General features: G+C 46.4%; 3 protein-coding genes across 3 annotated transcripts in view; 2 read left to right on the forward strand and 1 right to left on the reverse strand.

The window, feature by feature from the left end:
* The first annotated feature begins 1146 nt into the window (after positions 1 to 1146).
* LOC103457013 (uncharacterized) lies at positions 1147 to 5196 on the forward strand. Its single transcript, XM_008396918.2, has one exon. It carries the CDS (start codon positions 1169 to 1171, stop codon positions 4889 to 4891), a length of 3723 nt encoding a protein of 1240 aa, XP_008395140.2. The 5' UTR covers positions 1147 to 1168; the 3' UTR covers positions 4892 to 5196.
* A 690-nt stretch (positions 5197 to 5886) lies between these two features.
* On the forward strand, positions 5887 to 15725 carry ezh2 (enhancer of zeste 2 polycomb repressive complex 2 subunit). The gene is made up of 19 exons (XM_008396916.2): positions 5887 to 6802; positions 8920 to 9043; positions 9115 to 9243; positions 9408 to 9527; positions 9596 to 9716; positions 9906 to 10085; positions 10214 to 10319; positions 10835 to 10998; positions 11076 to 11173; positions 11240 to 11471; positions 11804 to 11970; positions 12101 to 12236; positions 12310 to 12435; positions 12509 to 12687; positions 12755 to 12850; positions 13172 to 13253; positions 13325 to 13405; positions 13477 to 13561; positions 14478 to 15725. The coding sequence occupies exons 2-19, from the start codon at positions 8927 to 8929 to the stop codon at positions 14536 to 14538; spliced, it is 2280 nt and encodes a 759-aa protein (XP_008395138.1). The 5' UTR covers positions 5887 to 6802; positions 8920 to 8926; the 3' UTR covers positions 14539 to 15725.
* A 763-nt stretch (positions 15726 to 16488) lies between these two features.
* The window catches only part of LOC103457010 (cullin-1), a 13353-nt gene continuing 2958 nt past the window's right edge, over positions 16489 to 26883 (reverse strand). The window contains exons 2-22 of the mRNA XM_008396915.2: positions 25028 to 25377; positions 24180 to 24354; positions 23946 to 24113; positions 23779 to 23829; positions 23587 to 23677; positions 22484 to 22647; positions 22252 to 22414; positions 22052 to 22182; positions 21877 to 21984; positions 21500 to 21606; positions 20874 to 20922; positions 20647 to 20778; positions 20447 to 20564; positions 20293 to 20369; positions 20095 to 20213; positions 18976 to 19081; positions 18851 to 18898; positions 18640 to 18722; positions 17619 to 17724; positions 17429 to 17542; positions 16489 to 17073 (exon numbers count right to left, since the gene is read on the reverse strand). Of these exons, the coding sequence (XP_008395137.1) occupies positions 16993 to 17073; positions 17429 to 17542; positions 17619 to 17724; positions 18640 to 18722; positions 18851 to 18898; positions 18976 to 19081; positions 20095 to 20213; positions 20293 to 20369; positions 20447 to 20564; positions 20647 to 20778; positions 20874 to 20922; positions 21500 to 21606; positions 21877 to 21984; positions 22052 to 22182; positions 22252 to 22414; positions 22484 to 22647; positions 23587 to 23677; positions 23779 to 23829; positions 23946 to 24113; positions 24180 to 24354; positions 25028 to 25167 (2331 nt within the window). The 5' untranslated portion in view covers positions 25168 to 25377 and the 3' untranslated portion in view covers positions 16489 to 16992. The remainder of the gene's footprint in view (positions 17074 to 17428; positions 17543 to 17618; positions 17725 to 18639; positions 18723 to 18850; positions 18899 to 18975; positions 19082 to 20094; positions 20214 to 20292; positions 20370 to 20446; positions 20565 to 20646; positions 20779 to 20873; positions 20923 to 21499; positions 21607 to 21876; positions 21985 to 22051; positions 22183 to 22251; positions 22415 to 22483; positions 22648 to 23586; positions 23678 to 23778; positions 23830 to 23945; positions 24114 to 24179; positions 24355 to 25027; positions 25378 to 26883) is intronic.

Below are 26883 nucleotides of genomic sequence, written 5' to 3' on the forward strand. Positions count from 1 at the left end.
GATGGATGGATGGATGGATGGATGGATGGATGGATGGATGGATGGATGGATGGATGGATGGATGGATGGATGGATGGATGGATGGATGGTTTAGATAGTGGTTTAAAATAATAGGGAAACATCCATCAGGTGATTTTTCTTATTGCGGGGAAACAGAAGGAACTTGTTGATTTATTGTAGGAAATGTATAAAAGAGGAAAGAAATGGATTTCAGGAACTGTGGCTAATTTATTAGGGAAGCATCAATAACATGATATAATTCAAGCACTTATTAAATATTTAAAATATACACAATTAGCTGAGAGGATTCATATGTGTGTGAGTGAATAGGTATGTATATAATATAGTTATTTTAAGGTTTGCAGATGTATAGGAAAATATGAATCTCTGAATTACATCTCCGTCCAGTTGATGACAATAATGCACTAAGTTTGTAAACTGACAGAAGAACAAGAACAAGAAGAAGATGTTGTTACCATCAGGGAAAGAACTAGAACATGCAGGATTCTGGGCCTCCAGGTTCACTTTGGACATTAGACTTAATTGGTCATGTTGTTACATCAGCTGACTGAAAAATTGCCTTAGTTGATAATATAATTACTTTTATTTTCTGTAACAAAGGAAAGTTTTGCACTGATTACAATTATCTTACAATTTTAGCAAATTAATTAAAGGCCTGATGAAGGAATCATTTGATGAATCACTAATATGAATCTATATTCACACAAATAACTGTCAGATTTATCTTTGTTGCATGATATGAGTGTTTGCATTTCTGATGAAGATGCAAATAAAGCCTTAAAATAAATGTAGCTTTTGTTACAGCATCATAATCTCACGCTGAAACATGTTGGAAAAGCCAAGTTCCAGTTTCACTAAATTTATTCAGTAGAAAAAGTCACATTAGTTGTTTTTAACATAATTATTAGGAATCTCTTTCCCACTGTTCTGCATTATTACCTACAGAGTCACAATTCAACAGAACTGCTGTCATCCTGGTGAAAAATAACACCAGTTTTTTATTTTATTATCGAAGGCAGACAGTTTCTAAGAGAAATGACACATGAGAGGTGGGTACATTAATTTCTCTCTTTGATTTCTCAGGTTCCAGGATCTGATTAATGTTTAACAGGGGAAGAACAAGAACGAAGAATTACTGATTTTCAATATGTTGAGCCGAAAATTCAATAGAAAGCACCTGGAAGGAACATCATCTGAAAACATTTCTGAGGGCCAAGAAGAACCAGAAACAGATGTAACTGACTCATCAAGTGACACAAAGAGCCCTGAGTATCAGGACCGACCCAAAGACAACGACTCATCTGAGGAAACCAGACCAAGGGGAAAGGAAGCAACTGTTTGCAATGATGGTGCTCAACTTTATCGATCTGGTAGTTTTAGAAAAGCACAAGGAAAAATTAACAAAATTTCTACACTTGAAAGGTTTTCTGCTTTTGGGAACATCAAGGATAAAGATTCTCCTCCTGACCCGGTCCCAGCCTTGGTTCTGCTGTTCTACCGACCTCCAGCTGATCCTGAGTCTGAACACGAGATTAATGTGTTGATGCTGTCACAAAACGTTTTTGGTGATGTGCTGCGTTTCAGGAGGAAATTAGATCAAGATGAAATTTTCCTGGAGATATTTCCAGACTGCAAACTGCAGCCGAATCAGGTTTACTCTCTGTCTGCCTCTCTTGGAGGCGACTCGGTTCTGGTTCAGCCCAAAGAAGCAGAATTTGATGCAGAATCCTATGACAATTACCTGTCAAAGTTCTGTGTTTCTTTTGAGAAAATGATGAAACTCATCAGTCTGTCTCTGAGGGACAGCAGCTCCAACATCGTCTGGGAGAGACAGGTTTGTCTTTCTGCTGCTGGATTCAGAAGATCCTGGGGACCGACCCGACAGAACCTCAGTCCAATAGAGAAACTGAAGGAGAAAAGGATTAGACCCACTGGCGGTGTATCTGAACCTGTTCGGCAGATTTTCCAGAAGAAACTAATGAAGACTAAATCTGAGTGTGAGAAACCAAAGAAGAAGATCAGATATGGCAGCGTTCTCCAACAGTCTTTCACCACAGATTCCTCTGAGGAGGAAACCAGCTGTTCAGGGGATCTGAAAGTTTCTCCTTCCTCTGATCCAACTCAGAGCGACTCCGTCCCAAACAGAACCTCCACTGACCTTCTCCAGACTTCAGGGTCCGGTTTGAGAAGAAGAGGCCTCAGTGCCTTGTCTTCTTCTCTCAACATTTCTTTGATTAAACACAATCCTGTTTCACGTTTCAGTCTCTCACCCCCAGCTGTTAGTTCACCCAACGTTTTCTCAGATTATCTAACAGAAAACTTTACAAATGTCTACCGAGGCTATCCACTGTCACCGTATTTCTCTAGTGGATCCAGTCTGACCGGTTTCTATCCTCCATCACAACCGAAAAAAGCAAGAGGAGGACAAACTAAAGAACAGGAAAGAATGAGTGAGCTTTCTGTCTGGAGGAGAAACAGACTTGGATATCAACCGGACTCAATTATAGAAATGGAAGAAAGACATCGTGAGCATCAAAATAAATCATTATATCAAAAAGTACAATCCTCTTCCACAAACGTCCAAAGTTCAGATTTATCTCCACTGCCCCGGCTATCCTTACCCAGGTTTTATTCGCCAGGCGGTGCTTTTTCAACTCATTATCCTCTGGGTTTACCAACTAGTAGAACAGTACCTCCATTTGGTCTTAAAATGGAAACTCTGAGCAAAGACTTGAAGCAGACAGAAAATCCTGCAGCTGACGAGGATCAATTAGAAAAACCTGAAGATCTTCAGCACGTCCCATTGTCCAGCATGTTTACAATTGCATCTCTCCAACAGTCTTTCACCACAGATTCCTCTGAGGAGGAAACAAGAGGCTGTTCAATGGATCTCTTTGGGAACGTCAAGGATGAAGATTCTCCTCCTGACCCGGTCCGAGCCTTGGTTCTGCTCTTCTACAGACCTCCAGCTGATCCTGAGTCAAAACACAAGATCAATGTTTTAATGCTGCCAAAAAACGTTCTCAGAACTGTACTGCATTTTAGGAAGCTGTTAAATGATAATGAGATTTTCCTAGAGAGGCCTCCAGACTGCAAACTGCAGCCGAATCAGGTTTACTCTCTGTCTGCCTCTCTTGGAGGTAAGTCGGTTCTGGTTCAGCCCGAAGAAGCAGCATTTGATGAAGAATCCAGTGACAGTTATTTCTCAAAGTTTTGTGTTTCTTTTGAGGAAATGATGAAACACATCAGTCTGTCTCTGAGGGACAGCAGGTCCAACATCGTCTGGGAGAGACGGGTTTGTCTTTCTGCTGCTGGAGTCAGAAGATCCTGTAGACCGACCCGACAGAACCTCAGTCCACAGGAGAAACTGAAGGAGAAAAGGATTAGACCCACTGGCGGTGTATCTGAACCTGTTCTGCAGATTTTCCAGAAGAAACCAATGAAGACTGAATCTGAGTGTGAGAAAGCAGAGAAGAAGATCAGATATGGCAGCGTTCTCCAACAGTCTTTCACCACAGATTCCTGTGAGAAGGAAACCAGCAGCTGTTCAGTGTATCTGAATGTTTCTCCTTCCTCTGATCCAACTCAAAGTGACTCCGTCCCAAACAGATCAGCCTCTACTGACCTTCTCCAGACTTCAGTATCCGGTTTGAGAAGAAGAGGCCGCAGTAACTCGTCTCCTTCTCTCCTCTGTTCTCTGATTCATCAGGATCCTCCGTTAGACGTCAGTATCTTACCCCGAGCTGCTAGTTTACCCAGCATGAAGCTCCAAAGCAGCTTTGAGGAGTTCACTCCTGGTTTCTGTGGGGATCCAGATGATGAAACCTTCTGGTTCCAGTGCTCCGGTCCAGGCCGGTACCAGTGCAGAGAGAGCGGCCTGGTGTTTGACATGACGGGAGGAGGAGACGTGTTTTACAGGGTCGTTCCCTGGAACAGCAGATTACTGAGCCCACATGGCAAGAAGCCTGCAGGACCTCTGTTTGACATCAGCTGCCAGCAGCGGTCTGTGGCTCGGCTTCATCTCCCTCACTGTGAGGTCCGATCCACAGGACSATGTCACTTCCTGTCAGTCGCTCACCTCCATGATGAAGGCGTGGAGTTTATCAGGCCTGAGAGGATCACAGAGACTCACATCGTCATCAGCATCACAGGGTTTTCTGCTTTTGGGAACGTCAAGGATGAAGATTCTCCTCCTGACCCGGTCCGAGCCTTGGTTCTGCTCTTCTACAGACCTCCAGCTGATCCCGATGTCACTTCCTTCCTCAATGTGTTGCTTCTTCCAAGGAACATTGTGATCCGGGATTTGAAGCGGACCAGGAGGAAATTAGCTGAGGATGAATTGTTCATAGATGCTCCTCCACACTGTAAACTACAACCTGATCAGGTTTACATTCTGTCCACCAGTCCTGAAAACGAATCAGTTAAGGTTCAGCCACAGGAAGCCGAGTTTGATGGAGAGTATTATAAAGACTACTTTCCATCATTTCAGGTTACCTTAAAAACCCTGATTAGAGATATTCACCTGAATTTGGTGCAGAAAAGCAGCTCCTGTTGTGTTTGGGAGCGAGATGTTCATCTTTTACCTACTAAAATGAAAACACAGCCGCTTTCAACTGAGCAGCTGAAGGAAATACGAAGCAGCATCATTGACAGGATATCAGGAGCTAATCTGAAAACTCTGCTGGACAAACTGCAGCTGAAAGGGATGATGACTGAACCTGAGAGCGAGGAAGCAGCGGAGATGAAGAGCAGACATGACAAAGCTCAATTTATAATCGATACAGTGTGGAGGAAGGATGGAGCTTCAGAGATGATTGAGATTCTCATTGACATCGACCCTTTCCTCTGCARAAAACTCAAGTTAATCTGATGCTGGGCAGGTTTAGCTGAAACCAGATATTTACATACATGAGAAGATCAGAGAAGATAAAGGTCGACTTCTAGTCGACACGGYGAGGAGGAAAGGAGACGATGCAAGTTCAAAAATGATCCGGTTCCTCTGTGAACTCGAACGTGGCTGCAGGTCTGATTTTTTATGGATTTCATTGCTTGTTGTGTTTTATTATATACCCACACCCTCATTATTGGAAGATGAAAGTGCTCAATTATGAATAATTTGTCAAACAAACATGTTATTTCTGTATGTGAAATAAAATAAAACTGTTCTTAACTGTAGATACAAAAAGTCACTCACATTTTTATTTAATAAAAATGTTATCATTGTTTATATGAATAGTCAATATTTTCTTAAACATACTACTATCTAAATGTTCAAATCAATCATGTATTTATTTCAGTATTTATTTAATTATATGTTCTGTTGAAATGATATAAACTGACTCATTTGATTACTAGATCAACACAACAATCACATTGAGTATGATGTATTAGTCCCACTAACTCACTTTGATGAGTTAGTGTGTCTGCATGAATGGTTATAGCTGACACATATGAAAAGCACACGGCAATGATATTAAATAAATACTGGAATAAATAAATTAATTCATGAYTTCCACAATATTTATTTTTACAATTCTGAAAATGTGGAAGTAATTTAAAAAAATGTTTTTTAATTAATCTATTTCTGATATTACTTGTATTTTTACACCTATTTACTGTATTATTGAACTGTTTGCACTCAATGCTGACATTTAAATGTCTAAATATTCTTAAAACATAAATTAAAAGAAGAAAAATAAGTTGATGAGCTTGTATTTTAACTTTACGCATTCTTGCATGATAACGTGAACGCAACATGAAACGTCATAATGATTTAAGCCAATAGCTTTTCGAGGGGGTGTGGCTTAATAAACTCATCGACCCTCTTCCGGCTGACAGTTTCTGTTGCTGAGCCTCAGTCCACTAACAAGCTGTTTAAAGCAGAGTGTTTTAGCCTTTTGGGCTGGTAACGGAACGGTTTCATGATGTTTATCATTTACTGACTGACTTCCTGCTGAAAGCGGCGTTGTTACATCTGCTGAAGCTCCCAGTTGAGCTGTCAGGGCAGCAGGTGGAGGAGGAAGAAGAAGCGTCACTGCATTTCTAAGGCCGCCATGAGTTTTTACAAGCGCATAATTACTTTCCATCTGTGGATAATAAGTTAAACACAGATGGGTAGAAATCTACCAACAACATGACCTAAATAATTGTGGATTGTTTAAGAAATTGTACTTGATTTGATTATCAAACAGGCAACTGTCAGCTGAATTTATAATTTTACATTGACAAATGTGAGAACAAAGGAAACCTGTCCGCATGTCCCCGCTACAGGGCCTCCGTTTATCTCAAACTGCTATTGGATACAATGTAGGCTTCCCTGACCTATCACAGGACACCACACTCTGAGACCCAAACATCGGCTTCAGTGATTGGTCGAAACGTTTGGCGCCTCTTGACTCTGCTGCAGCCGGAGTGGGCGGCGAGTGCGAGACGGTGAACAGTTTGAACCTGCTCCGCGTCGAGGCGGAAATATTGAAAATAAACTGTTTGATTTCAGAAAAGACGGAGTTAAATGACAGCAGTGTCCGTCAAAACAAGCATTAGTGTTATCGCAAAAGGTCCACATTGAGGCGTGGGAACGGAAGCTTTTACCGTTTAACGGACGGTCGGTGCTGTAAAGCCGGCTGTCGCGCTTAGAATCGCTGCCTCCTGCTGAGCTAACTGCTAACTAGCTGCGGAGCTAACGCTTCGGCTAAGCTCCCACACAAAGAACCGCTCTCCCAGTGTTCGTCGTGGTTACCTGGAATCACTGCGTTGAATGAGGCCAGAGCCTGTCGTCCAGGTGAGAGGAGCTGTCAGTGCTGGTTTTGTTTGTTTTCGCCGTGTTTCATGAGGTCCAAGCGGCCCAGGTTCTTCTTGGTGCTTTGTTAACTGGCCAACTGCTAGTTAGCACGTCGGGGTGTTCGAGACAAATTCGTACCCCAGTATTTAATAATCCAGAAAAACGTACACATACACTGTAGAGTTCGGTTAAATATATAAACATTCTGATTTAACTTCACTTTACTGTATTTAAGCTGTTCGCAAAGAGAGGAAACCATATTTTTAGGGGGTACTGAGCACGATTTCTGCCAGCTAAAGCTTCCTGGTTTTGTTTGGAAAGTTCACCTTGAAACCATCTGACAGGTTGGCCCAGTTTTAGTTACTTTTCACCTCAGCGGACGGTCAGAAATGTCCTTTGTAGAGTTTGGTTATTTCAATCAGCTGTAGCTGTGAGGAAAAAGTCCGTATTTTCTTTACCTTTGACCTGCGTGAGGCAGATCAGCTCTAATAATGATGCATGTAAGTCGGTAAAAACATGTCGGCCACTTTCAACAGACTGGGAAATAACCATCATTTTTAAATACATGGTCAAGATCCTGGTTCATAGTGATGATCATATAGGGGAAATGATTAATAACTGGCTTTGACTGTAATTTCATACATTCTGATTCAGTCCTAGATATTAATCAATGCAGTCAAGTTCAGATATTATTCACATTGGTAAAATTAGTTTCCTGTCCAAGGAAAACCAGTTTATGGCATCAAGTCACTTTACGGCAGTTTCTCCTGAAGGCAGTAAATAAGTTTGATTTGAATCAACATTAAGCATTTTAAAGCGCTTTAGATGTTAGAAACACCATATTCAGGGTGGTGTTTACATGTTTTTTCAATGAAATAGAAATTTATTAATTATAAATTCACAGTAAAAAGTTGATGCGACATCATGAATGGTTCAGAAGTCAACTGAATTTTTCATTTTTAAATGAAAAACTGCATACTAGTTTATCTCCAGTTTGATTTGTTGTTAAACTGGGTTTTAAAGTGAGTATTTAACTGGGTAATTATTTCCTGTAGGTCTTTATCATGGTAGGAAACCATGTAGTTGCTATAATATTGTTATAAATTGAATTATTATAGGTTCATCTGTCATCATGAACCTCTGACTCACCTGCCTTCTGCTGCTGTTTTGAGTTTCTGCAGATCTCTTTGCTTTTGAGTGACTTTGGCTTTTCCAGTTAAAACATATTTATCCCAAAATAAAATAAAATCTCATAACTCAGATGTTCCAAATGTCTTCAGTCGTTAAGGATTGTGATGCCGTGGGCAGGACGGATCTCCAGTAGCAGTCAGTATTGCAACGAATCAGATGAAGACGCCTGAACATCTCATCATCCAGGCAGCAGAGACGATATTCCACAGTAACATGTCCAGTTGGTAGCTGGCGCTGCTAATCCACATCCTTTAAACCTCCATCTATTGGTGGAAAGATGTTGGAGTAGGGGATGTGATCCTTTATGAAGGACAGAAAAGATGCTTTGAACTTCCTCCTCTCCATGAATCCTCATCTCAATGCCTCTGGGGTCAAAGTTCAGTTAATCAGCTGCTTGCATTTGTAAAAACACCCGTCTGCTCCTGGAATAAACAAAATGAACCGTTTTATGTTTTGCAGCGACTCTTCAGTTTATCTGAGGTTCCTGCAGAAACACGTGGCAGGAAAAGTCCTGAAATAAGTCGACACTTCCTGCTGCACTTCTCATTAGTGCCATCCTTCCTGACCTGTTGAACCAAGTTAAAAACTAATACAGCAACAGTCTTCAGTCAGAGGCCTCCTGGTATTCGTTGCAGCACTGACTGCTGCANGACCTGTTGAACCAAGTTAAAAACTAATACAGCAACAGTCTTCAGTCAGAGGCCTCCTGGTATTCGTTGCAGCACTGACTGCTGCAGGAGATCCTGCCTGACCTGTTGAACCAAGTTCAAAACTAAAACTGCAACTTCTTCAGAGGAATTTGGGGGTTTTAACATGACGAGATGTTTTCACAGCCCATGTGAGCAGATGTTTTCCTCTCTTTAGTAAATGTGGTGTGTGTGTGTGTGTGTGTGTGTGTGTGTGTGTGTGTGTGTGTGTGTGCGCAGGGCGATCATGGTGCTGACAGGGAAGCGTTCGGACAAAGGTCCAGCCTGCTGGAAGAGGAGAGTGAAGTCTGAGTACATGAGGCTCCGGCAGCAGAAACGCTTCAGACGGGCCGACGAGGTCAAGGTGGGTTCACACTCTGACCTCTGACCTCTAGAAGTATTCGGGCAGGTTAATAACAACCACCTCTGCTGCAGAGCATGTTCAACTCCAACCGTCAGAAGATCGTGGAGCGGACGGACACTCTGAACCAGGAGTGGAAGACGCGGCGGATCCAGCCGGTCCACATCATGACGTCGGTCAGCTCGCTGCGCGCCTCCAGAGAGGTGAGCCGCCTTCCTGCTGATGGCGAGCGCCGACCCGGACCCTGACGTCCCGCTCTGACCCTGACGTCCCGCTCCGACCCTGACGTCCCGCTCCGACCCTGACGTCCCGNNCCGACCCTGACGTCCCGCTCCGACCCTGACGTCCTGCTCTGCTCTCCCCCCAGTGCACGGTGGAGAGCGGCTTCTCTGAGTTCCCGCGGCAGGTGATCCCCCTGAAGACGCTGAACGCCGTGGCCTCGGTTCCGGTCATGTACTCCTGGTCGCCGCTGCAGCAGAACTTCATGGTGAGCAGCTTCCTGTGGTCACGGCGCCATTTCCTCCTCGGCCGTCTGTAACTCTGGCTCTCCTTCAGGTGGAGGACGAGACGGTGCTGCACAACATTCCCTACATGGGAGATGAGATCCTGGACCAGGACGGCACCTTCATAGAGGAGCTGATCAAGAACTATGACGGGAAAGTCCATGGAGACCGAGGTGAGCGGCTCGTCTCCACAGAACCTTCATCTGGTCCGCTTTAAACGGGCCGGATCGTCTCCTCTGTCGGTCCAGACGTGATTCAGCAGAACCCAGAATGCCCTGCGCTGTGGTCCACTTCCTGCTCTTGGAGCGGTCTCTGGTCCGCTTGGCGTTCACGTCTGTAGTTTTTCTACTGCTGGTTTTCAGAATGCGGCTTCATCAACGACGAGATCTTCGTGGAGTTGGTCAACTCGATGGTTCAGTACAGCGACAACGAGGATGACGAGGAGGAGGAAGAGCAGGACTTCAAGGTGGAGAAGATGGAGACGTGTGATGGGAAGGACCAGCCGGAGGACGGCGGCAAGGACAGACATGTCGACAACGAAGGCGAGTCGGCCACCTTCAGCCAATCAGACGCGTTTATCCACCTTCAGCCAATCAGACGCGTTTATCCACCTTCAGCCAATCATTATGAAGTGTGTGTTTATGTGTGTGTTTATGTTTGTCGTCCCCAGGTCGGAGCAACAGCGACGGCAGCAAGAAGTTCCCGTCCGATAAGATCTTTGAAGCCATCTCCTCCATGTTCCCTGACAAAGGATCCACCGAGGAGCTGAAGGAGAAGTTAGTGTCCAGGGGTCGTCGTCATGACGACGGCAGATCCGGACAGTTCACATGGAAAATAAACATAAATATTTTATTTGCTTCAAGTAAAATGAATAATCTACAACACGGCAGTCATAATAAAATGATTTAGTTCATTTTTAAATATTTCTTTAAATAATTTTTTATCTGCAAAAAAGGACAAAAATTAAAGATTTTATTTTATTTTTGGTGTTTTGCCAAAACTTATAATAGTTTAATTAGGTTTTTATTATTATTGCCCAACATGAAGGTCTTTGTAAAAGATTATTTTTACTACTTAGATTTAGATTTTATGTATTACACAATGTTATTTTTTTATACACTAAATGTTGAATTTGTATTATTACAACCAAAACATTAGCATTTTATAACATTTACAAATGCTTTTTATTTTAAATGTTTAAAGACAGAATTTATTCCATTTATCTAATTTTACTTAATTTCATCTTATAGTTACATTCTGAGATAAACTAACGTTTCTGTCTGTGCTCCAGGTACAAGGAGCTGACCGAGCAGCAGCTTCCCGGCGCTCTTCCTCCTGAATGCACGCCGAACATCGACGGTCCAAACGCTCGCTCCGTGCAGCGGGAGCAGAGCCTGCACTCCTTCCACACGCTGTTCTGCCGCCGCTGCTTCAAGTACGACTGCTTCCTCCACCGTGAGTAAACGCCCTAAGCCCCGCCCCCACGTACGAACACGCAGTCGCCATGACAACAGATTCTCCCCCCCCCCCAGCTTTCCACGCCACGCCGAACACCTACAAGCGAAAGAACCTGGAGAACCTGGTGAACACGAAGCCGTGCGGCGCCGAATGCTACATGTACCTGGTGCAGGTGAGGCTCCGCCCCCTCGGCGCCTCAGGTGTGAGGAGCGGCCATTAAACGGCGCTCTGCTCTCAGGACGGGATGGCGAGGGAGTATCCGGCCGGCGCCGAGCGCGCCAAGACGCCGTCCAAACGCAGCGTGGGCCGGCGCCGCGGGCGACTGCCCAACAGCAGCAGCCGGCCCGGGACGCCCACCGTTTCCTCAGAAACCAAAGACACGGACAGCGACCGCGAGGGGAGCAAAGACGACGAGCGAGAAAACGAGAAGGACGACGAGGACAAGAAGGACGAGATGACCAGCAGCTCAGGTCAGACTCACCTGGCTGGACGTCTAAGATTTACGATTTGATTCATTTCAGACTTTTAAGTTTATTTTTTTAAATCTCAGGATTTATTTTGTCTTTTTTGTAAAACTACTTTAAATATTTCCTTAGTTTTTTCTTCAGGAATAATAAATTATTATAATTCAAAACATGAACTAAAATAAAATTATTAATCAGATGGATCTAATATTGGCATGTTAGCTGTTAGCATGTTAGCTGTTATTAGCTGAACTGTTGCGATGCGTTCGAGTGACGCCGTTTCTCTGAGCGTCGCTGGTCCGTTCCTCAGTGGAAGGTAAACCTGGTTCTGTCTGCAGAGGGGAACTCTCGCTGCCAGACGCCGGTGAAGATGAAGCTGACCTGCGACCCGGAAGCCGTGGACTGGACCGGCGCCGAGGCGTCCCTCTTCCGGGTCCTGATCGGGACGTACTACGACAACTTCTGCGCCATCGCGCGCCTCATCGGCACCAAGACCTGCAGACAGGTGAGGCGCCGCCTGAGGGACAAACTCAGACGCTTTGCAGCAGAAGTTTAGCTTCACTCGGATCAGCCCAACCCGATCCGGTCCATCAGAACCGGAGCAGCAAACGGACCCTGACGTGTTTCCTGTCCAGGTTTACGAGTTCCGGGTCAAAGAGTCGGCCATCATCGCCCGGGCGCCGGCCGAGGACGAGGACACGCCCCCCAGGAAGAAGAAGAGGAAGCACCGGCTGTGGGCCACGCACTGCAGGAAGATCCAGCTGAAGAAAGGTCAGAACCGCTCCGCCGGGCCGCAGCAGAACCCAGACAGAACCCGTAGCGCTGAGTGTGTGTTGTGCCGCAGACGGGTCGTCCAACCACGTGTACAACTACCAGCCGTGTGACCATCCGCGGCAGCCCTGCGACGCGTCCTGCCCCTGCGTCACCGCGCAGAACTTCTGCGAGAAGTTCTGCCAGTGCAGCTCCGAGTGTAAGCACACGCCCCGTTCTGTCTGATCCGGTTCTGCCGGGCCCGGTTCTGAGCCGCTGTCCCGTCTCCGCAGGTCAGAACCGCTTCCCGGGCTGCCGGTGCAAAGCCCAGTGCAACACCAAGCAGTGCCCCTGCTACCTGGCGGTGCGGGAGTGCGACCCGGACTTGTGCCTGACCTGCGGCGCCGCCGACCACTGGGACAGCAAGAACGTGTCCTGCAAGAACTGCTCCATCCAGCGCGGCGCCAAGAAGGTGAGGCCCGGTTCTGCAGAACCTTCTGAGGATGTAATCGGACCCTAACCGGTGGTTCTGGTCGCAGCACCTGCTGCTGGCGCCGTCCGACGTGGCCGGATGGGGCATCTTCATCAAGGAGCCGGTCCAGAAGAACGAGTTCATCTCTGAGTACTGTGGAGAGGTGAGGCCTGCAGCAGAACCAGAACCTGGACTGGACTCTGAGTTCTGGTTCTGACTGGGAAACGATGCAGAAACACAGAGAAACTGAGAGTCATTCAGAGATTCTGTATTTCATTAGTTCATCCATCCATCCTCTTCCTTCAGTTTCTGGTTTCCATAGTTTCCACATCCAACTCTTGCCCATCAGGACGATCAGCCATGAGGACCTCTGACCTCACATCGAGGTCAGAGGTCGTTGTGGGCTGAGGACAGTAGAAGGTTCTGGTCGTGTTCAGGTATCTGGACTCTGGTCCAGGTATCTTCATCCTTCTGTCTCCTGCAGATCATCTCTCAGGACGAAGCCGACCGCCGAGGGAAGGTTTACGATAAATACATGTGCAGCTTCCTCTTCAACCTCAACAACGGTAAGAACCCAGCAGAACCAGAACCGACCGGGTCGTCTGACTCTGATCCGCTTCCATCTTTCCTCCTCCAGACTTCGTTGTCGACGCCACGAGGAAAGGCAACAAGATCCGCTTCGCCAATCACTCTGTGAACCCAAACTGCTATGCAAAAGGTAGGCCGGTCAGAACCGCAGTGGACGGGTTCTGTTGGTGGTTCTGCTGTAACTCGGTCCGCTCTCTGCAGTCATGATGGTCAACGGGGATCACAGGATCGGGATCTTCGCCAAGAGAGCCATCCAGACCGGAGAGGAGCTGTTCTTCGACTACAGGTCGGTCAGCAGAACCTCGACCCGAACGGGTTCAGACCGACCGACACACGGATATCGGATCTTCACGTAGCGAGAAAAAGCTCCAAACTTTATTCTCTCCCACAGCAAAACTCACTTCCAACACCAAGCAGCCGAATGAGAAAAACGCTGCAGGCACAGAGCAACACGATCAGCGCTGCTTTTCAAATTAAAAGCCCAAACTCTCCTCTGCCAATGGAGATAAAAAATTATTTAATTCATGAAGTAAAAACATAAATTCATGATCAGAGACGATCAGTGAGGTTAGAAAACCCGATCAGTCGCTGTGATTGGTGAACGGTGTTTTTTACGTGGTTTCAGTAAACGCACCATGATTCCAACCCAATCAGGAACTGAGATTTATTCACTGAACTTTAAATATTATGTTGTTAAATTCATGTTTTTAGAAAAAAAGATTTAATGTCTGAGATGTTTTTAAAACTTTAATTCTTCACTGTCGTTTATGAATAAATGTTTAGATGTTTTAATAAATGTTCTGGATTTTAACTGAATCCTTTCAAAATAATTTTCACGTCATAAATTTAATATTTTGATTTTTAAACCTCATTTTGACACCAGAGCCGTTTGGATCCTGATTTATTTATTTCATTTCAGAAGGTTAAATGTTTTTATCTAAAACTGCAGAATCAGAACCTTAAATATAAAATATTAACTCATTATTTTAACATTTTAGACAAAATCCTGTTGATCTTATTTATAGAAAATCAGGAAAAATATTTATTTCTAAGATTTAAGTGACTTTTTATTTAAATATTTAAATCTGATTTTTGACGCCTGGTGGTTTTATTTTTGGTCTTTAATCTTCTAGAGTTTCTTTTATTTTGTCGTTTTGAAGCGGCGTCTTGTTTTGATGATGTCATCATGTCTCCGCCTCCAGGTACAGCCAGGCCGACGCCCTGAAGTACGTCGGCATCGAGCGCGAGATGGAGATCGCCTGACCCGGACCTGCGGTTCTGACCCGGACCTGCGGTTCTGACCCGGACGCCTTAAACCCAAACAAACTTCAAATCTTCAGGAAACTTTTTCTCCACGTTTTTTATTCTCCGTCAACAAGCGCTCCTCTCCGGTCCGGACGTTCGGACCCAACCGGAACCAAAAGTCGACACTCGGGACCAAAACTCCTCCACCAGCAGCTCCAGGGTTCTGTTCACGACCCGGATGGACCCGACACTGCCAAACCAAACGGTTCTGATCCAGTTAGACTGAACCCTGGGAAAGTGTTCAGATCGTTTCACACCAGCAGACCTGGTTCTGGTTCTGATCCAAACCTCCTCTGCTCTCCCCTACCTGGACCTTCTGTTGGTGCTTCAGTCCGGGTTCTACAGAACCGCAGACTTCTTCCTGTCGGGTCAACCGGACCTGGTGCTGATCCAGAACCGCTGACCGGACCTCCCGGTGGTTCTGTGCATGTTTGTGTTTTATCCTGATTCTGTTTGGAGAAGCTGGGAGCGTTTTGTTGGTGACGGATCAGAACCGGCCCGGTTCTGTCACCTGGTGCTCAGTTTTAGTTTTTTTAATCAGTTTTCGTCTGGGTTCTGATCCTTCACTGGACCAACCGGACCCTCAGGTTCTGATCCGGTTTGGATCAGAACCAAACCCTCGCCTGGTGAAATATCAGAACCTTCATTGTTGTGTTTTCTGTTTTTGTGCAAATGAAAGTCTAAATTTGTCGTCATGGCGACGGATTCTTTAAGCCAGCTGGCTGACAGTGTTCAGCAACATGTGTGGGACGGGCTGTTACCGTGGCAACAGGATGCCAGGGTTTCCTTTTTAACGCGTTTGAACCGGTTCTGACCCGGTTCGTCGGATTTAATCCTGTTTAGTTTTGTGTTTTTCCTGCCGATCAGACGGTTTGATTCTGTTCCGGATCAGGAGGTTCTGGACGTCCGACCCGGTACGTCCCGACCAGAACCGCAGCACGCTCTGCTACCGGACCGGAACATTCCTCCAGAACTGTCCGAAGCAGCCGGGCTCCTCCTGTGGAACCACGTCGCTGGTGCTGAGCCGGGCCGGGTTCCGAACAGAACCCGACCCGTTAAACTTCAGGTTCTTCTTCTGCTGACGCCGGTGCTGATTTTTGTAACGTTAACAGGGATTCTGCAGATTAAAAATATTCTGAATGGTTCTTCTTCTCTGGTTTTTCTGTGCCGATCCGTTCGGGTTCAAAGAACGATTCGGTTCTGAACCCATCCTGATCAGAACCGGTCCAACATCTGTAAGGATTTATGACCGACACACAAAACTATTTTAACTGCTGTAAAATTTCACGCTTTTAAAATACGAGCCGTTTAGAGGCGACGACTCGATTCAACCTTTTGGGAAAAGTAACCACCAGGCCATTTGGGCTTCCGTAGTTCAAGACCCTCCAAAACGGATGGAGTATTTATTTTTTTTAACAATTTTAAAATCTGCCTTGGGAAAAGAAAAACATTTAATTTAGCTACAGAATCTATAAGAACCAAATCTGCACCGATTGCAGTTTTCTGGCTGATTATTGGTTTTGGCCGGTACCAATTTTTAGAAATTCCCTTTTAATAATTGGCTTCCAGGTGTTTCATATAAGATATCCAGGCCAGATTAAAGTAAATTCATGAAGAGTTTGTCAAAGAAAGCAAAGTTTCGGTAGTTATGACCTCGATGTGTTAAAATCCTTTTTGGTAAAAACAAAAGATCAACTTCACAAGATTCTCATTTAATGTTAAATTAAAACTCGTAGTTTTACGTTTATCAGGACGCTCCCTTAAAAACATTTAGCTGTTAGTAGGGCCATCTGCAGTTGGCTGCTCAGAACTCGTTTGGTTCAGCCAGCTGACTGGCAGTGTCATCTCATTAAAGGGACTTAAGCCAGAGGAACTGGTTCTGACCCACAGACTGTCCAGCAGGCGGCGCTAGAGAAATCTTTCCTTGTTTTTATTTATCACACATTTAGAAAATGAACCACACTATACAAATGTCCACCGTTCAGTAATGGATCCGGCCTCCTGCCTGCGGCCGGCGCCGGTCCGATCCTCGCTCAGCGGCCCGGCTCGCCGTGCGGTCGCCGTGGTAGCATGCAGAACCTTTGGGTGCGGCGGCGGCGGCGCCCCTCAGACTAATTCATGAACGTTTGCACTATGCAGAGAAGGGTTTCATTCCTCTTACAGTCTGTTATTTACAACATGAGGGCGAGTCGATGGGACGGGCGAGCGAGTACACGGGGTTTCCCAGCCTCGACAGCAGGGGCGTTTCTTCCTTCATCGCAGCACAAACCCTCCTCTTCCTGTTGGTGCGGCCACATGGTTGGGCGGCTCCGCCCCTCAGATCCACACTTATTTACTCAGACATCAAATTAAAAAAAAAAAAAAAGGTTACAAATAAAAATCAAAGTGAGGGGAGTCGCCACGGCGATGAGATCAGGCCAGGTAGCTGTAGGTGTCCTTCTCTCCGTCCACTCGCTCCAGGTACTCCTTCTCTATCAGGATGTCGATGCATTTCTGGCCACAGGGGGGAGACAAAGCGCTCCGTCAGCAAACCAGGATTAAACCTCAGATTATTAATTCAGCAAAAACATCAGGATATTTATTCATTATATTTTTAAGTTTACAAAAATGTTTGTTGGTAAATAAAAATTCTGGTTCTGTTAGAAAACTACTACATTTTTATCCAATTAACTGATTAATCAAATTATTAATCCAGATGTTTGGGATTTTCCTTCAAGCTTTCTGAACTGGGTCCATTCGGGTCCATCAGAACCTTTAACAGGGTTAAAGGTTCTGATTTTTCAGATTCTGGTGCATGACCAGAACCCTTTCCCGGGTCAGAACCTGGGTCGGGTCGGGTCGGCGGTACCTTGATGACGGGAACTCTGGGTTTGAACCGGGACGACAGCTGGTTCAGAACTTCAGCCAGGAGCTGCTGGTGCTTCAGAACCTTCCTCATCTTCATGATCCTCACTATGGCGGCCTGCGGACAGGAAGCGTTTTATTGTGACGGGTCCGACCCGCGGCCCGGCAGGAAGTGAACCGGCGGGTCGGCTGACCTGGATCAGGAGCTTCCGGTCCTCCTCGATGTTCTTGTGGGTCGTCTCCTGCTCCTGCTTCTGCTCCGTCTTCATCGGCACGTTGATGTTCACCCTCAGCTTCTTGCTGCAGAGCAGAACCAGCAGAACCCGTCAGAACCGAGCAACCGGGCCGGAACGGCGCCGACCCAAAGGGAAGCTTCACTCACTTTTATTAAAACCGTCACCAGATTATTAGTTTACGAGACAAACAATCTGTGACGGATCGACTGAAACGCAGCAAAAACATCTAATCAGAGCCAGGAGGCGGGGCTTAGCGCTGACAATAATCCACATGTAGTCACTGCTAAATGCACTGATGGTGGAGCCACAGCTCAGTTACAGGAAAACTGATGATCTGCCACCATCAGTGGCTATGATAACTAGCTTAGCTTCCATGACAGGCTACGCTAACTGCAGTGTAGCAGAGGGTGGAGAGGTGATTGACAGCGATAAGCCCCGCCTCCAGGCTCTGATTGGCTGCTTCCAGTTAGCACTGGGAGAAGCAGATTATCCATCACGACATTCTGACAGTTTGAACAAATATGTAAACATATAAAAGTTAAACTGCAGCTTAGAACCTCGTTTCAAACTATAAACTTATAAAAATGACATCTGAACTTAAAACGTCTGTTTACATGAATAAATCCTGACTTAATAATTCCTAACAGATTTAAAGAATCAAACTGAGTTTATGTATTATTGAGTTAATATATTATATTCACAATTTTTTCTGCAAAGGTTGTTTATGAATATTTAGGCAGGAAATGTTTGTATTTTTACTGCATTTTAATGCACAGAAAAGCCAAACCAATGTCARATAATAAACCGATAAATAACAGATAATAAACCGATAAATAACAGATAATAAACCGATAAATAACAGATAATAAACCGATAAATAACAGATAATAAACCRATAAATAACAGATAATAAACCRATAAATAACAGATAATAAGCCAATAAATAACAGATAATAAACCAATGATAAGTGAGACGGACTTCTTGTATCCCAGGAACAGCCTGATGACCGTGTCCGGTTTGAACTCCACCTCGTCCACGTTGGCGTTCTCGTCCTCCAGAACCTGCGGAGCACAGAGTTTGGACCTGAGACCAGAACCGGCCCGGTTTGTTCCATGTGCAGCCGGTTGTGTTTGGCGCCCTCGTGTGGCCGCGCTCGGTCCTGCAGACGGCTCGGCTCGGCTCGACTCACCAGCAGCTTGGACTTCAACAGGATCTGTAGAACCTGAACCAGGATGTCCTGAAAGCACAGAACCCGGTGGGTCAGAACCAGAACCAGAACCAGACGTGAGCTGCGGGTCTCCAGAGCCTGCTTACGGTTTTGATCTGCGTGCTGTCGGTCAGCTGCTGCACCGTGTAGCTGTCCTCCGTGTTGTACTGCAGCAGGATGGCCATCTGGAAGGTGGAGGCCTGCAGGGTGTACCTACGACCAGAACCAGAACCGGGTCAGACCGGGCCAAACGGGATTCAACTCTTAGTTTCATGATTTCATCAGGTTTCACATTATTATTATTAATTTATTGTTTTTATTATGAGTTTTGCACTGAAATTAAAAAAATCTGTCATTTTTTACATTTTTACCAAGATTCAAAACCAACTTCTTAACATATATATAAATATATATTTATTACATTTTCTTCATCGTTTCGTGTGGAAATTCTTTCACATTTTCATGAAAATATGTTTTTATGCATTATAATTAAAAATAAACACGATGAGAATCATTGTTGTGAGATAAAATCCATCTGGACGGAGAGACGAGCTGCACCTGGGAGCTAAGGGGTTAAATTACCCAATAATGTTTGTTTACATGCAAAACAAATTTATTACATTTCATAGATTCATTTTACACATTTACAAGAGAAAAATTTACATTTTATCAAAAAATAAGTTTTGGGTGTAAAAATTAGTTTGTTTAAAATCAATAAATGTTTTTAATATTAAATCTGAAACATTATAAAGTCTCAGGTTTTAAAGATCATCTGAATGTTTTAACACCAAATTAACGACCAACATTTTGTTCTAGTAAAACGTAATGTATAAATGAGTTCATTGAATGAAAAACCATTACAATTAATAACTAGTTAACATTTTGTAGTTAGTTGAACTTGGATCAACTCGGCCTGGATCAGATTGGATGCTAATAAAAAAGCAGGTAGCGTCCGGTCCGGTCAGGCCCGGTCCGATCAGATCCGGTCCGATCAGGCCCGGTCCGGTCCGATCCGATCAGATCAGATCCGGTCCGATCCGATCAGATCAGATCCGGTCCGGTCAGGCCGGGTCCGATCCGATCAGATCCGATCCGGTCCGGTCAAGCCGGGTCCGATCCGGTCTGGTCCGATCCGGTCTGGTCCGATCCGGTCCGGTCAGGCCGGGTCCGATCCGATCCGATCCGGTCCGGTCAGATCAGATCCGGTCCGATCCGGTCCAGCCTACCTGTTCTTGAAGCAGTTGGTGACCAGCTCTCCTTTGGACAGGTGGTACAGCCAGGTGAGCTTCCTGCCGCTGTGCCTGCTGGCGTAAAACGCCGTGAAGCGCTGGTAGCTCCGCTCCAGCTGCAGACACACAAACGCCACACCGTTACCATGGAGATGAAGGCGCTAGGAGGAAGCGGAGGAGGGACTTCCTGTTTACCTCCGAGGGCAGAGCGAAGGTGCAGGACTGCTGGAACGGCCAGGACCCGGAGCTCAGCACCTGGATGCTGAAGTCCACTGAAACACAGGAGGCACAGGAAGCTGAGGTAACGGTACCGGGGTCACCGTGGTAACGGGCGGCGCGGCAGGCTTACGGTCCAGCGGCTCGGAGTTGCTGAGGTGCTTCTTGAACTGTTCGTTGAGGTCTTTGCTGACGCCGATGTCCTGGAACATTCGCTGCAGCTTGGACGTGTATTCAAAGCCGCACGCTTGCTGCACACACACACACACACACACACACACAGAGTGAGCTGGAGGCGGGTCTGGGGTCCGGTCCAGTCGGGTCGCCTCTCACCTTCAGTTTGGAGATCATGCTGGCCTCGGCGTCGTCGCTGGCGCTGTTCTGGTGCACCAGCCGCTTGGCCAGCATCTTGGCGTAAAACTTCTGGAAAACGTCTTTGTCCTCGATGTACTTGAACACAACCATCTGATGAAGAGGAGGAGGAAGAGGAAGAGGAGGAGGAGGAGGCGGGTCAGGACGGGTCAGAACCTCCATCTGGACGGAGGATCAGTCAAACTCACCACTTGGTTCAGCGTGTCCTCAAGCTCCGCCTCCTCCGGGTTCTTGGAGCTGAAAACAGGAAACAGTTTGAGCATCAGGTCACGACCTTTGACCTGGTTCGATACGACTTCAAAATAAAAGATTTTCCCCTCATTTTTCTCAAAAAGAACAGAAAATATTTTCAAAAAGTGGATTTTATTTCCATCTTTCCTTCTGTTAGTTGTAAAACTGAGTATGGAAGCTAATAAATGTCAATTTGCTCCATTTCAGTTATTGATAATCTGATGATTAAATATTTCCTTATTTCTAAAACTGATGCCAAAGTATAACTAAACTTTAGCCATTTTATTCCAATATTAAACTTTATTTTCACATTATTTTCACCTGATAATCAGTTCAAATAAAATCGTAGAATGTTCCTAACATTTTGTCATAAAGTTGAATCTGAGGTCAAAGTTTAAATAAATAGAAGCTCAAAAACAAGATGGCTGCCGTGACATCACTACGAACCACAGAAACCCAAAGAGGATTGGTGGAAAATTAAACCTTAAAAGAAACTAATTAATGGATAAATTGATCAATAACCCAGCCCAGTGTCTCTCACACACACACACACACACACACACACACACMCACACACACACACCTCTTCTTGAGCAGGGAGTCGCAGTATCGGGCCAGCAGCTCGGGGGACTTGCTGGAGGACTGGGCCATCCTGGTGACGGCGTTGTTGTTGATGAATCGGCCGCAGGCCTGCAGAGAGAGAGAGAGAGAGGTGTTACACACTAAACCTTCCCCCTCTGCCAACAGTCCCCCCGTCAGACTACAGTTCCTACTATCGGTTCCCCATGAATCTGAAACACGTTTCATCACTTCCTGCTTCTCTGGGTGGAAATTTCTCTTTCAAAATGGGAAAAACATTAAAGTGAGGAAACGACAACAAAACGACAGTAAAATCATTTTTCCCCAGCATCACTAACATAACCAGTGCAGTAATGAGCTGGGGCTTTGACTAGGCCGTACCTTGTCGAGCGCGGCCACGAAGCCGGCGTCGTTGTTGAAGGCGGACATGACCAGCGCGTTGTACTTCTTGTGGACGTCCAGCGTGGTTTGGACGTAGACTTTGGGGTCCTGAGGGACAGAAACAGGTCAGCGTGACGGAGGAGCTCAGAACCAGAACCGGGCCGGGCCTCCTTACGTTGAGCGCCGCCTCGCCACACTTCTCGATGGCGGCCAGGCCCTGGTTGTGGATGTGGGTCTCCAGCAGCTTCTTCAGCTCGCCCAGCCCGTCCGTGATCCGAGACACCAGGTTGTACATGCGGCCCAGATCTGGACACAGCAGCAGAACCCTTCAGAACCGGGTCGCCGCCCCGCCTGTCTGAGCAGAACCCGGGTTACCTTCGTTCTTGTCGGCGTCCAGCAGGTTCTGGAACTCGGTGTGGAAGATCTCCAGGTGCTTCTCGATCAGAACCTGCTCACACTTGCGGGCCAGCTCGTCCTGGGTCGACTCGTGCAGGTAGACCTGGACGCGGCGCTGCTCCTCCAGCAGCCGGGCCTCGGCCTGCGGGTCAGAGCCGGTCAGAACCGGGGCGGCGGGGCCGAGCCGGGCGGGGCAGCGGCGGCCGCTTACCTTCTTCATGTACTCGGTGACCGGGTTCTGCTGCAGGAACTCGGTGCTCTCGCGCGTGTAGAACCGCTCCGTGTCGGTCAGGAACTGGCACTCGAAGTATTCCTTGTAGACGGACAGCGTGGGCCCTTTGGCGAAGGCGTCCTCCTCGTTCAGGCCCAGCTCCACTGGATCAGAACCAGACCACACTTAAAGCTACAGTACGTCATTTTTATTTAAAAATATGGTTTTACATTCGTTTGTTATGAGGCAGATAATCTGAAAACAAACCAACCAATCAATCAGAGACAGAAGGCGGGTCTAACTGCTGTCAATCAACCTCATGTACGCGCTGCTGAGACTACTGACAGCGGAGAAACAACTCACTATTATCTGTCATCAGTGGCTATGCTAACTAGCCTTAGCATCCCGCTAGCTGCAGAGTAGCAGAAAGCAAGGTGCAGAGGATGATTGACAGCGCTAAGCCCCGCCTCCAGGCTCTGATTGGAGTTAGCCAGGCAGAAGGCAAAGCAGCTCCACTTTTTCCCAGGTTATTTGTTTTAAAAAATGTTTTAAATAAAAGTAACAAACTGCAGCAGCTTTTGCACATTTTCCACTTTTTAAATCGCTATATTGTGTTGACTGCAGTGTTTCTCAGCAGAAACATGTTTCCATTCCTCTGTTCTAGAAACTGCAACAAAAATAATTTCATCTTCAACATTTATACATTATTTTCCATTTTCAGTTTCTCCTTTCCTCAGATTTTAGGCGCCTGAAGCCAAAAACCTCAGAATCAGAACTTTGTCTGTTTTTCTTAAAGTTTAAAAATCTCTCATTCAAAAGGAGATTTCAAACTGAATCAAACTTTTTCTCCTCTAAATGTAAATCCTGCTGCGTTCCTGGAGCCATTTCTGCTACATAATATATAAATAATCAGCAGTAGACGCCACATTTCTTATCAAACTTCACAAATTAAGAGTTTTATTGCAAAGGTTGGATTATCCCGAGTCATCGCTGCTGAACCACAAACTTTATTAAATTAAAGTGAAACCAGCAGGAGCTGCAGCCTGATTGGTGGAGGAGGAACCTGAAGGCTTAACGAGGCCGCGGTGCGTTCAAGGACCTACCGTAGGACTGGACGACGCCGCTGATCAGCCGGGTGTTGATGGTCTCGCCGTTCCGCTCTCTCTCGATCAGCTTCAGGACTGCGTTGGTCACCTGCAGCGTGACGACCAGCAGGGTAAACACACACACACACACACACACACACACACACACACAGCTTCTCGCCCAGCAGCTGGGAGGGAACGTAAACTCACCTGCTTGTTTAGAGGTCGGAACAAACACTCCCTCCAGGTCACCAGCGCCAGCTGCAGGAAACACAGGGAATCTGTCAGATTCTCACATCTCAAACATGAATCTGATTAAATGTCTGGACATGTCAGCAGGAAGCAGCGCCGCGCCGACAGGAAGTGGTCCCACTCACAGAGTAGATCTCGTAGATGCCCTTCCGGCCCTCGTCACACTCCCGCCGGACCCAGTGGCGGTTCAGGTAGGCGCAGATCCCGTTCAGGACCTTGCTGGAGAAGCGGTAGTCCTCCCACTGCTGCGTGTAGAACTTCAGCACGCACTCGTCCATCAGGTCCTCGCCGTCCTGCGGACAGGGACAGGGTCAGGGGTCGCCACGGCAGGCAGGTGGGGCGTCCAGACGGGGACCGACCTTCAGCAGGCTGGTCAGGTAGTTCTTCAGGAACTCCTTGAGCCGCTTGTAGAGCTCCAGGCCGACGAACTGCGCCCCGCCTGGAGTGGTGGACTTCTTGGAGGGCTTGGCTGGAGGGACGGAGCCCCGGGCCTGGCTGGACTGGTGGACGCTGGTGCAGTAGTTATAGACGTGTCTGAAGGCGCCGCGTTAAGGAACCGGACTCACCGGACAAATACAGACCACCCAGAATAAAACCAGTCACATCAGGAGTCAGAGGTTCTGACTGCAGCAGCGAAACGCCTCAGAAAACAAGACAAAAGTAAAACCAGAGGGTTGTAGGAGTGACCGCTACATTGTATCGTTTCCTGAACCACTGAGGATCATCATTCAGCAGAAAACATGTTTTATAAAAACTCGCCTCAGAGTGAAACTTGTTAAAACCGACAGACTTTCTGGGTGAAACGAAAAGGATCCAGGAAATAAAACATCAGAGCGAATCATTTTCAAACTGGAGGTAAAAACTGTTCATGCTGGTAAATTTGATCTGTTTTACAGTTTCTGATGTCGCAGCAACTCAATCGTTTCTACAGGAGAAGAAAAATCTGATTCACAACAAACTAATTAGATCTTTTAAAGTCAAACTCGTTTATTTTAAAGGAATTAAATGTTTCCTGCCGCCTGCTTGTCAGTGGAAATTTATCAGGTTTGGGACTAAAAACAATCGATCTTAATAGTTTTAATGAGTTACTGTTTACTGCACTCAGCAATAAATAGTTTGTAAACTCAGTTTTCAGAACCCCTGAGTGTTGATTTGGACCCGGCTGAAGCTGGGCCGGCGCCGCTGGTACCCCCAGCTGTGAGGATACGTGTAGAGCTCCATGTAGCGCGACTTGGCCATGCTCTGCCGCGTGTAGACCTGCTGGATGCCCGCCCGCAGGTCGTCCCATATCTGGTCCAGGCCGATCTGTTTCAGTCCATGGGGGTTCTGGGTCCGGTTGGACGACATGCTGGCTCCCCTCGCCTCCTCTCTCCTCTCCCGACCCGGTCCTGCTCCCTCCTGGCTCCTCTCCGCGGCTGATTGGGTCCTGACTCGCTGCGCGCTCAGAGCCGGCTGTCCATCTGGCGGCTGCAGCGGAGCTTGGCGACGGGACGCAGTGCCGCTCTGCACGCCTGGGTGGCGCTGTCCTCCGCCTGGACCGGGCCTTCACCAGCTGACCTGGGAGGGAAGCAGGCGGATTTACTCTGCTGGTTCTGGATCAACACGGATTAGTCCACTTCCTCTCCCTCACGGCGAGCCGCTCTCACCTGCAGCCGGAACCGAACCGGACACCAGGTCCAAAAGATCGGACCGGCTCTGACCGGACCCATTTTAATTTAAAACTATGAAACTGGATCTGTTGAGGGAAACTAAATAAAACTCCAGAATAAAACTTTTCACATCACTTTAAAACCACGAGTCCAGATCAAACCAGACAGGAAACAGGAAGTGGCTCCGGTTCCTCAGCGAACAGAAACGCCTTCTGTTCTCATTTCAAACATCTATAAAAACTATTCATCGCATTAACTGTGAAACTACGTCTGTAACTGTTCCAACTGGTGAAAACAGGAAGAAGATGCATGAAATGTGTTCAGACCGATGTAAACGGAGCCGGTTGCCATGGTTCCCGACTCGTTTCCGGGTCTCTGTGTGTTTCTGCAGCTGGTCGGGATCACAGCTCACTTTACATTAAAATATAACAAAATGTTTTAAGTCGAAATGATTGAAAACTTTTATTTTGTTGGCCAGCAGAAGGGACAATAAAGTTTTGTTTGGATTGTTGGTAAATATAAAATCATAACATTTTCCTGATTTTTCTCTTGTTTGTCAGTTTTTGTCAATTTTCCTATAAAACCTGCAGGATCACCTGCAGCAGGTTAAACGTTTTCCTGCCGTTTGCTGCTAACAAGTTTAAAACTTCATCCTGCTGCATAAAAAGGAACAATATTAGATTTAAAGCATAAATTTAATCAGGAACCTGCAGCACAGGCTTCCTCTTTGATTCAGCTTTTATCCTCAGAATAATAAAAATAAAATCTGCATCATATTTGGTTCCTGAGTCCAGATGTGGCTCAGTAGATCAGCTGCATCATTCAGGCTGCAGCAACAAACCGTTGGGCTTTAACGGCTTCATGACAACAACCAGCCATATCAGTGATTATTGATGCTGATCACTGATTGGAAGGTCTCTCTCAGGTAAGCCCAGCGGTTCTGAACCAAAGTGTTGGATCCGGTTCTGGTTGCACCGCAGCATAAACTCCTCTGATGAAGCCTCCTGCAGGTGTTTAGACGCACCAATCAGTTCAGAGACGAGTCCGGCACCAGAAACAACAAAGTCCGGTTAAATGAGAGAGTAAGAAAGAACCAGTCAGTCAAAACTCAACCAACTGGAAATAAAGATAAACTGCGAACAAAACAAACGTTTTCCACTCAGGAAAACTTCCAAGCCGCCGACCAAACGTCCAATCAGCTCTAAATATTTACCAACGCCTGCAGGTTGTTTTCAGCAGAAATTACAGGTGAAACGAGACGAAGGGTCCGGATCCAAACTGGAGCCATTTCTACCCGAGTGAAGGAAACAGATGAGCGAGAGCAGCAGAGATTCAGAATAATCACAGCCGTCCGTCCGTCTGCTGGCAGGATGACCAACACGGCCATCAGAACCATCAGAACCATCAGAACCAT

Source organism: Poecilia reticulata, linkage group LG20 (genome assembly GCF_000633615.1).
Source record: "Poecilia reticulata strain Guanapo linkage group LG20, Guppy_female_1.0+MT, whole genome shotgun sequence".
Lineage (NCBI taxonomy): Eukaryota > Metazoa > Chordata > Actinopteri > Cyprinodontiformes > Poeciliidae > Poecilia > Poecilia reticulata.

What these genes read in the sequence shown, in the direction of transcription:
- ezh2 (XM_008396916.2), top strand. Translation starts at nt 8,927, where the DNA reads ATGGTGCTGACAGGGAAGCGTTCGGACAAAGGTCCAGCCTGCTGGAAG. An exon ending in GAAAGTCCATGGAGACCGAG is followed by an intron (nt 9,717 to 9,905) that starts GTGAGCGGCTCG and finishes GCTGGTTTTCAG; the next exon opens with AATGCGGCTTCATCAACGAC. An exon ending in GAAGATCCAGCTGAAGAAAG is followed by an intron (nt 12,237 to 12,309) that starts GTCAGAACCGCT and finishes GTTGTGCCGCAG; the next exon opens with ACGGGTCGTCCAACCACGTG.